General features: G+C 44.2%; 1 protein-coding gene across 1 annotated transcript; it reads left to right on the top strand.

The window, feature by feature from the left end:
• Positions 1-242: 242 nt before the first annotated feature.
• Positions 243-3,052, top strand: HMGN2 (high mobility group nucleosomal binding domain 2; the record flags this gene model as incomplete). Its single annotated transcript, XM_057382582.1, has 5 exons — positions 243-302; positions 692-721; positions 1,322-1,372; positions 1,713-1,808; positions 2,165-3,052. Coding segments are annotated over 5 exons (273 nt in total), but the record flags the coding sequence as incomplete, so codon positions are not given.
• Positions 3,053-10,716: the final 7,664 nt, after the last annotated feature.

Raw genomic sequence — 10,716 nt, forward strand, 5'->3', positions numbered from 1 at the left:
AAAACGGCGGGGGCGGGAAGGGGGGGGGCCGCCCTGAGGGAGGGGACAGCGACAGCGACAGCGACAGCGACAGCCCCGCCTGGCCCGCGGCTCTGTGGGCTTGTGCCCCGCCATCCCCCGCCCCGGCCCCGCGGGGAGGAGCCCGTGCCCGCCGCGGGTGGGATGGGGATGATTCCCGGGAGATATTGGGGGTTAAAGTCTGGGGACTCGGGGTCCTCGCCATCACTTGTGCCTAAAACCTGTGTCCCTGTCCCCAGGCTGAAGGAGACACCAAGGGCGATAAGGCCAAAGTTAAGGATGAGGTAAGAAGTTGAGTGTTTGGAGAAAGTTGGATCAKCAAGTGTTTCCGTTGGAAGATGAGGTTTAACGTAATCAAAATAACTGGGGAGTGGGGGGGAGGGTTGGTCTTAATTTATTCTGACTTTTCAAAGTCTTAACTRTCTTAAGCATGAGGAATCTACTTTTAACTGTGAAAAATCTACTTAACTATCATTAACTAGTAGTGATTTCAGTGGCATAGCCTCATCTTTCTCAAGAACACATCAAAAGGGAACTACCACCTTAATTTCTAAAAACTAAAGAACTATAAAACATAATTTCTGGGGGTTTCCTACTTTGAAAAGAGAGTTACTTTGTGAAATTTTGAGAGTTCCTATGTCATTCCAATAAAACCTTTTTCCTTTTCCAACAGCCCCAGCGGAGRTCAGCGAGGTTATCTGCTGTGAGTATCCTCTTGCTGGGCAGAGATGTCACAACCCTTGSTGGTTTTACACTTGAGCACTGGCTCTGTAAATACGTGTAGAGCTGGAGGTGCTTTGCAGACACCARTTGTTAGTTGAAAATAAGTTCCTGCCTTAAGGATGTGGCCCCTTGTGTGGTGCTGTGGGAGTGGTAAAATAATTGACAAATCAAATGACTGCTGCAGTTTCAAATGTTTTGATTTACTTTCCTAAAACTAAGTTATTAGTTTTTTAGTATTATATACTAAGGCCTGTATTAAAAAAAAAAAAAAAGGTGATTTGTTTCTCTGCAGCAGGGCTTGTCACAAGGACATGGAAAAACAGGTCAAGAATTGCTTCCCACTGCCAGAGGGCATGGCTTAATGGGAAATTGGGAAGAAATTCTTTTTTGTGAGGGTGCTGAGACCCTGGCACAAGGGCTGGATCCCTGGCAATGCCCAAGGCCAGGCTGGACATTGGGACACCCTGGGACAGTGGAAGATGTCCCTGCCATGGCAGGGGTGGGACCAGCTGAGCTTTGAGGTCCTTTCCCACCCAAACCTTTCCATGARTCTCTAACACAGCTTTTCTCTCCCTTGCAGAAACCCGCTCCTCCAAAGCCAGAGCCCAAACCTAAAAAAGCAGCTCCAAAGGTGAGTGGGGTCAGGGGCTGTTTGGAGAGCTAAATCAGGGGTGATGCACTTTAGCATGGCCTGGCAATAATTAATAAACCTTTAATTAAACAGCTGTGTAGCGAGGAAACGGAGCTGCATTGTCGCTGCATAAAGCTGAACTGAAAACTTGCAGATTTTGCAGAATTTGCATAAAAAATACCRAAGTGAAGAGACTCTTCATGCTTGCTGTCAATCCCTTAAACAAACACTGGTGTGCTGTGTTTTTTTGGGGCCAGCACACAGCTCTCAGCCTGGTTTTGGGGCTGGGGCTCTGTCTGGCTGCTGGGAGCTGACAGCAAATGTTGTCTTGCATTTCCAGAAGAGCGAGAAGGTGCCCAAGGGGAAGAAGGGAAAAGCTGATGCTGGCAAGGAGGGGAACAACCCTGCAGAAAATGGAGATGCCAAAACAGACCAGGTATCCCAGCAGCTTGTCCTTCACCAGGATTGATTCTTTCACTCTCAAATGGGGAGAGTTTGCTTGTGGCAACAAGAAGTGTGGCTTATCACACTTAAAACAAACTGGGAGGTGTTGGTAAAGATTTAAAGTTGTCTGCCAGGGGACATTKCCACATGGAAGTTACTGTTCTTCTTGTGGAGTTCACAAAGCAACTTCTAAGTTGTGTTTTAGGGTGCCGCAGATGTTAAGATTTAATTGTATTAAAAACCAGAAGTCTGCAACTGAGAGAGGATTTGTTTTGCTCAGGGTTTTGCTATTTAAAAAACAAAAGTCCAATTTTTTATGTGTTGACTTGTTCCCCTTTCTCTTTTCAGGCACAGAAAGCCGAAGGTGCTGGTGAAGCCAAGTAAAACGTGTGAATTTTTGATAACTGTGTACTTCTGGTGACTGTACAGTTTGAAATACTATTTTTTATCAAGTTTTATAACAATGCAGAATTTTGGTTTACTTTTTTTTAAGCTATGTTGTTAGCACACAGACCGCTTCGTTGTTGTGTTCTGGGGGGGTGGGGGGCAGTGGGGACAAATGTCATTTAGTCTTATTTCTCAAAACCTAAATTTTAATAAGAAAAGCTTTTTCCAGTCCCCCAGTTTTTGGAAGAAAAGCCCTTCCTGAAGGGAGGAGGAAGGGATTCCCCCATGCTGCGTGTCAGTTCTGTCCAAGTGAACATCAAAGCTCCCAAGATGCTGTTGCCTGCTCCAAATCCCAATGCCACCAGTTCTCCTTTGGTGTCTCCCTGTTTACCCAGAGCCTGTCACTCCAAACCACAGCAAAAGTGGCATTTTGGGACATTCCACACTCAATCCACTGTCAGGTGATGTGGATTTCTGCTCTCCAGTCTGGGATATACTGCCTCAAAAGGGAGCTGCACTTCCTCTTTTCTATTGTGGATCCTCAGATACAGAAACMTGCCTTTAAATTTTAATTTTCCTCTCAAAGTCAGGGTTGGGTTGTGCAGAGTTGTCAAACAACACGCTGATGTGAACATGTCCACCCTCACTCTAAACTTTGCCCTCTACAAGTACGAGCTGAAGATTCTGAACRGTTTATAGCAATTTTCCATTTCAATAGTCCACAAAGGGAGGGGAGTCTGACAGTTGTTGTAAAATGTTGCAGATTGTAGCCCATGTCCTGCCTAAATTACCATGATTGTTCATGAAATTACCTTTAATAAAGCTGGATACGGTTTGGCTTGGACTGTTCTTAATGCTCTCTAATTTCTCTTGCCTTTARTTCCTCTCATGTGGTTTAAGAACATTTGCTGTGTGCATGTCTATATTTGTATTTTCATTCAGATAATTAATTCTGTCATAATTCACACCTGAAAAGCAAGATTTCCTTACCTAAAAGTGAGGTTTCCTTGCCTTAAAGCTAGATCACTGCAGGWTGTTTTTAAAGCTTTGGCTTACTAKGAGGCTGAAAATGGAACATAGAAGTGAATCTTCTGAGATTTATTTTCTGAAATGTAGCATTGTACAAAATGGGGAAGAATACAGTGATTTTTGCTGCAGAGAAAAGTAAATTCTGGTGAGTTTTTCTTGGGAGTGAAACCAGAACTGGCTCCATAAAACTGATGATGTGTTACATTTCTGCACTTAAACTTGAGTATTGTTGCTCCTGCTAATCGAATCCAGACCTGGCTGTGGTAGTGACTAAGCAGGAGATGAGATTTTTTGAGTAAAAATGCCCCATTTTTACAGTTGCTACTTAAACTCCAGAGCAGAGCCAAACCAAAAGCCCCCTGTGGAAACGTCTCCGTCAGTGACTGTCAGATGGAATATTTTTCCCATCCCTGCTTGGCCTTTCTTGGGATTTCAGTGTCTGTTTGTGATTAAGTTCAGTGACCTGTTTCAACCTGTGCTGATTTCAGAGAGAATTCAGTGAAAACGAACAGGGCAGAGTTTCACATTCAGAAATTTCTGCTGTCAGGAGTGCTGGAAGTGCTCTGGAACATCTGCACACACACAAAGCAGTTTGGGATGTACCTTAGGAACTGCTCTGTATTGTGTTTTCATAGCTGGTATGTCTAATAGGAAATAAATAAAGATGAATAATCTTTTTTTTTTAATAATTTTCAATAAACCCCACCCAGAAACAGCCACCCAAACTTGTGATGCTGGAGCAGCCAAGCAGTGGGATGTGGCTCTGGAAAGGCTGTGGCTTCCCAGAAGGGAAAGAGGTTGTTKCTTGTCCAGGTTCTCCAAGGGAGGTGATTTGGGACGAGCTCTGGGACATCCCTGTGGGGTTAAATCCAAATTTTTTATTTGATGAATCCAAATTTCCCAATTCCAGGAGGGATGGGTCTCAAAGCTGTGGAATGGTCTGGGACCTGGCCACAGCCTGGCTCTGTGTGGTGAAATTGGGATGTCACCCAATAATATCAATTAAACTACATAAAAATATATCTTTTAAAATCAGAAGTCTGAAGTAGCCTACCTTGTTTTGTACAGTCTTACGCTGTTGTGCATCTACAAAAAGAGTATTTCCAAAGGAATTTGGGTTTTAAAGGGGTTGCTGGTGGCCAAGTTGGCAGCTGGAATGTGCTGGTGTTTTCCTGTGTCCATCACTGTGCTTGGGTGACCTCTTCACCCTCAGTCATTAAACAAAGTGCTGCTAATGAAGGGCAATCTCAGGGTTGCTCTTTGTTGAARAAGTTACTCCTTAACTTCATCTTTCCACCCCCAGCAGTCTGTGCTGCCCTGTGTGGCTTCAGGCGGGATGTTTTCTCCAGCCAAGCAGAGAAATTGTGATTTTAAGTGGTGTCTGCCTCCTCTTGAGTATTTTTGGGGCTGGGATTCCAAGCTTTGCTCCATCTGAGGTGTTTCCCACTGTTGTGCCCTGCACTGCTGGAATTATTGTCCTGTTGGGCTYGACTTGACACACAGGGCTCATCCATTTCTCCTTAAGCAAATAGAGAGTGGGGGATGCTAAAGCCAGTAAATCCAAATAATTAGTTGTATAAATTAAAGTTGGCACTGAGCTGCAGCCTGTGCCTGCTTCGTGCTTCGAGGCACCACAAATCTGCATTGCCTGAAGCTGAACAGGCATTTTTTTCTGCTAAATTGTAATCATTTTACATGGGAAATTGTCCCTGGTGTGTCTGTGAGGAATGGGATTTGTGCTGCTGGGTTTGGTTTTGTCCTGCTGGAGCTTTGGGAAGCAGGAGAACATCAGAGTTTGATGGAAAYGAAGATGAAAATCCTGACCATCTCCTTTCAGGAGTGCTGCTCAACAATGTGCAAGTATTTTCCAATTTAAAAGACAGAGCATCCTGTAGGGTTATATAGGATTTGGGAAGAAATTTGCTCCTGTGAGGGTGGGGAGGCCCTGGCACAGGGCTGAAACCTTTGGGATGCTGCAGGCAGGTACTGGGAATTATCCTTGTTTTCCTGCTACTTCAGGATTTTGCTGGGATCTTAAGAACACTGAAATTACTGAAGAATTATAGATCAAAGTCTGGAGTCCCCCCAAAAAAGTCAACATGAGCAATTTGCCAGCCAGTGCTCACCTCCCAATATCCTACAGAACCACTTTTCCCCCAAGCATGGTTTTAGGTTAAATTGAAAGTGGATTGGGCTAAAACCCCATGAGAAGAAGTGACCTGGATCAAGTCAGAACTCTCCAAATCCCTGCTCCTCCCAGTGCACTGCCCTAGGATTAACAGTTTTGAGTTTCAGAATCATTTCCCCCTGCAGCAGTTTTTGCCTTCACAGAGCTCAATTCTATTTGGAAAAAGCCACAGGATCCTTCTCCCATCCCCAAACCCTGCCACGGGTGGGATGAAAGGSAACAAGGAAGGAAAATGGACTAAATTCAGCGAGTGCATCCCGTGGATATTGAGTTGCAGGATCATTTGTGTCAGAAGAATCACGCAGCTTGATGGCACAGGGATTTCATTGTCCCTAAATCATCCCAGATATGGTAATGCCATACCCAGGGACTAATATTGCTGCCTATAATTCCTGAGGAATGGCACCTTATCCTGCACTTGGTGGAGATGAAATGGAGCTCGAGTTAAACTCACAATTTACAGAGGGAGCCCATTGTTTATAAGAGATGGGAAGGAGATGCCACAGGGGGAGCTGAGGCTGAGGAAAGTTTGATTGAGGCTAATAAAGAGCTTTAATAAGAAGATTCCTGATGTGAAACACTGGGCTTTTTAAAGACCTTTTATTAAAAACTTTTGTCCTTTTTCTTTGCGTTTTAACCACCTCTTTAAAAAAGGAGCCAGAAAATCTATGGTGTGGCAGAAGAGGCAGGAGTAGAAAATTTTAGGGAAATCTTCCTAAATGTGAGACCTTTTAAAATGCTTTAAAAGCCTCCAAATAAAAACATTTTATTGCCTTAGGGACAAAAAAAAACAGCCTGGAGAAAGCATTTGGAGAATGAAGAAGGAGCAGGCCCATGGTGGCTGCAGATGGCCCAGGAGTAGAGGAGATACCACAATTCTTTGCTGGACTCATAAACTCCACATGAAATTTTTAGTTTTCCCTTTAAAACAGATTTGATAGTAGAATTATTTTCACTCTATTATCCCACTGAGGTTACTTTCAGATTTTTAACAAATTTCCCTCCAGGCAGCAGTTCTCCCTGCTCTCAGAGGTGGGTGGATGTGGCAGTCTCCTTCTAGAGAGGAATTACTATTAATTACTGCTAATCTGGTTCCTCTAAATTACTATTTCAGCATTGCCCAGGCAGATTTTGTTTGTTTTTATTCTAATGAGGTGGWATCTTGGTGCTTTTTTGATGGAATTCAGTGTTACCTCAGCACAAGAGCTGCAGAGATTCCTGTGTTAGGAGTTCTGAGTTTAGCCCGAGGACTGATTGTAAAATTGGGCAATTAAATTCTTTTTTTCTCACAATTTCCGAGGTGATAGCAGAGGTTGGGTGGTTTGGTGGATGGGKKTTTTTTTTGGCTGGAGGTGCCCAGGTTTCCATAATCCAATTAAATTCCCTCTGCCAAGCCCTGCMGAGGGAAATTCCATTGATACCGAATTAATTGCTCTTCCAAAAAAAAAAAAAATAAAAAAAATAAAAAATCCACGATTTCAGAAGTGAGCTGGATCTGAGCTGGATCTGAGGCACCCTGGCAGGGGAAGGATGGATTTGGCACCTTCCCGGTGTGTCCTGGACGCGCGGATTTGTGCCAAATTTGGGCTGCTCAGCTCATTAACACGCCGTGATTAAGGTTAATTAACAGTGATTAACAGCCTTTCCTTGCCTTCACCACACGGTGGTACCAGGAAACACGGAATGGGCTGCCAGGAACAGGAAACATCCCAGGTTTTAACAAAGCTGGGGAGAGCAGAGCCCGGCTTAGCYCGGTGCCCGGCTTAGCTCGGTCTAAAGTGTGCTTTTGCTTCTGTAAAGCACAAAATCTCCATCCTCTGCCACCTTAGGAGATCAGTGTTATCCAAACCCCACTCACCCCAGCAGTGGGAGCCCTCTCTGAGCCTCCCTTTCCAGTTTTTGTTACATTTTTATTTGAAATCCRGCCTGAGTGCTCAATTCCTCATCAGTTTACAGCTGACATTAAAGGAATTTATCCACGTAACACCAAGACTTTCAACTTAGGCTTCCCATATTCTATTTTAAGAATCCCTGGACCATTCCTTTTCCTCCTCAGGCCATTATTGCAGCTGTTGTGGCACAAGTCCTGAACGTTTGAGCTTAAAACCAGAGCTGCCACTCTCCATCTCATCTGTCCTCGACTGGGGAAGGAATACTTTATCCTAAACCCAGATTTAAATAGGTGGCCTATAAGCCTGGTCACTTTTAGGCTTTTTGGCACAAACTCCTTACATGAGACTTGCTTAATCTTAAACCTGAGATCACAGAATAAATGGTGATGTTCCAAGAAGTAACACTTTCGTTTTTGAAACCGTGCTTTTTTGCATAATTTCATTTTGCTTTTGTATTCCAGCATTTGAGTGTGTTTGTTTTATCTCCACAAGCCAAATCTAGGAAATTGAATTGTAAAATCTGTGATAATCCCTTTAAAAGTCTAGCCAGAGTGATTTTTCTGCTGCTGTAAAACCCTGGGCTCACTTAGGCAGCAATTGCATTGATATCCTGTGACCTGTGCTGAGCCAATGCCACCAATTGCTGCTTTTCCTTCACCTTTTCCATTCCCAAAAGCCTCAGTGGTTGGGTTATCTCCYTCTAAAACCTGCTTTCCATGTTTATTTTTTCCAGGAGCAGTGTTGAAAGCTGGGAAGGAAGCGCTGGCGAGATTGCAGGGAAAGCACTTGACACCCTGATGACACTTCCTTGAAATGGATGCAGAACGGAAAGATGAGCTCCTCATCAGCCAAAATCATTCCTCTTATTCAGTTCCCAGTGCCTGCTTGGGGCAGGGATTTATGAATTTATTGGGGCAGGGATTTATGAATTTATTGGGGCAGGGATTTGTGAATTTATTGGGGCAGGGATTTGTGCATTTATTGGGGTGGGAATTTATGAATTTATTGGATAAAGTGGGCAAAACTCCACCCTGAAGTGCAGGGAAAAAGCAAAAGCRGAGATTTCCAGKCACAARTGTCAATGCTGTGGCATGAAGATGTAGCAAATATTGAAATTAAATGTTTTAGAGACATCTGTGCTGCAAAACGTGTACATTTTATTCACGTGTCTGCATGGAACAGGCCCTGTAGATAACAAACCTGCAGTGATTGTTCTGATTAGAGAAATGAGCAGAGCAAGGGTTCCCACTCATTCCCAGGGAATTGTTGGGAGTTTGGTTTATTGATTAACTCAGTGAGTGAATGATTTCCATCARCAATGCAGGGATGAGCCAAACTTCAGCTCGTGGGTTGTGTTTGGGGATGAAGGGCCAGGCTGGAYGGGGTTTGGAGCAGCCAAGGTGACCCTGCCCATGGAATGAGATTGGAATGAGATGGATTTAATGCCCCACCCAACCCAAACCTGGCATTCTGTGAAGTCCTGGCATTTTATAAAAACACCAGGCCAGTTGAGCCCAGAGCTGGCAATGCTGATAAACCCTTTTGCTCCAGCCCCTGGAGGAGATGGGGCTGACGTGATCTCCTATGCTGTGAGCTGCCTGCACACAGGAACAAACAGATTGTTCAAGATAAACCTCCCCAATGTCAGCCCAAGGTCTTTGTCACACACTGAGTGCCCAGAACTGGCTCTGGGCATTGCAGCACTCACAGWGCAATGGTTTTGGTTTTAATCTCAGGTTTTTTGGGTTCCTGCTCACCTCACAGAGGTGAGGACAGAGCTGTGTCGTGCTGTCCCCATGCTCTGCTGCTCTCTGTAATTCCCTGGGCACTGGAGCACTCACAGGGCAATGGTTTTGGTTTTAATCTCAGGGTTTTTGGGTTCCTGCTCACCTCACAGAGGTGAGGACAGAGCTGTGGCTCCCTGGTGCTGTCCCCATGTTCTGCTGCTCTCTGTAATTCCCTGTGCAGTGCAGGGCTCTCTCAGCACAGGGAATTTTCCCTCTCCCACTCCTGCTTAACATTTTAACATTTGATCACAATCCCCCCCATTTTTCACTGGCAGGAAGAATCATTTTCCCCCTGTCAGGAAGAATCATTTTCCCCCTGGCTGCTGCAGGACCAGGAGGGGTAACAAACATTGTCCTGTTCTTGGGCTGCTCTGCTTTCCATCCAAATCCTTTCACTTCACTGAAAAATTCATTCCCAAGCCCATCGTGCTGATATTTAAACCCAGCTGGTTTTGTCTGAAAAGTGATGATATTTTCTGTATCTTCCTCTTCCAAAAACTTTTGCTGCTGATCTTGTGCAAGGGACATTTATCTGCTGCTAATTGACTCCAATATTAACTTCCAACTGGCAAACAGCTGCCAAAAAAAAACTCTTTTCCATCTCTGCTGATCAATAATGCCTTTCAACAAGTGCAGAGTGCTAACAGCTAGTGGCATTCTGATTCTTGTCGTGTTTTAAGGACTGTAGCACATCTCAGAGTCCTCAGAGCTGATTTTGAGYTCAATGATGTTAAATCATGTTATTTATTATCCATTTCCGACACGCTGACCTTTTTCCCACCCTGTCTTGTGCTGGGCCACTGCCACAGGATATTTATCTCCAATGTTATGTCAGTGGGTGCTGAGGTTGAGGAGGAAAATRATTCTGTGCAGGCTGAATAGAAAAGATTAATAGAAAAAGGGGTTGGTAGGAGTTTCTGACACAGGTTGGGAGGGAAGGGTGGAAAAAAAAGGAATTGTTGCCTCCTGTGCAAGTCTCAGTTTTGCTCTCASTGAAAACAGAGGCAAATCCAAACCACCTTCCAGGGCTGGAGCAGTTTAAACTGCCCACTGCCTCTGGACTCATCTTTATTGGCATCAAATATCATGCAGTGAAGTTTTTATCTACAAAATACCCGATTAACCAAGTTTTGACTTTGTAAATTATGATATGAGTGGATGGGGATGAACAGGACAACAAAGCAGAGCTGAGCAAGAGGGGGACATTTGTGAATTCTCTTGGATATGAATTTGGGGATGCATTTCTTTATAAAAGATATTTACTCTTGGTGGTAAAATGTCACAATCATAGCAATGCTCCCCTGCCCTCTGCACRGTGACAGAGGAAAAGCACAGATAACAAAGAGTGGCTTCAATCACATGGGTGCCCACAAAGTTTACAGGAAAAAAAAAGATAAAAGTTTCCTCTTGCTTTTGTTGCTGGAAATTATCTTTCCTGAGCAGCTCTGCGATATGATAATGAAATGAAAGCAGCACCCAAGAATTAGGCTGGTGGATTTGGAGCCTGCTGATGGAAAACCCTTTGGGCTGAACCTGGAGTGCCTGAAAAATAATTTTGTAAGAGGATTTTCCTCATAGAGGATCAGGTGGCTCCTCCCTCATCAGCAGAGGTGTGGA

Source organism: Malurus melanocephalus, unplaced genomic scaffold (genome assembly GCF_030028575.1).
Source record: "Malurus melanocephalus ecotype Western Australia unplaced genomic scaffold, MMel_1.1 scaffold_575, whole genome shotgun sequence".
In the NCBI taxonomy this organism is placed as follows: Eukaryota; Metazoa; Chordata; class Aves; order Passeriformes; family Maluridae; genus Malurus; species Malurus melanocephalus.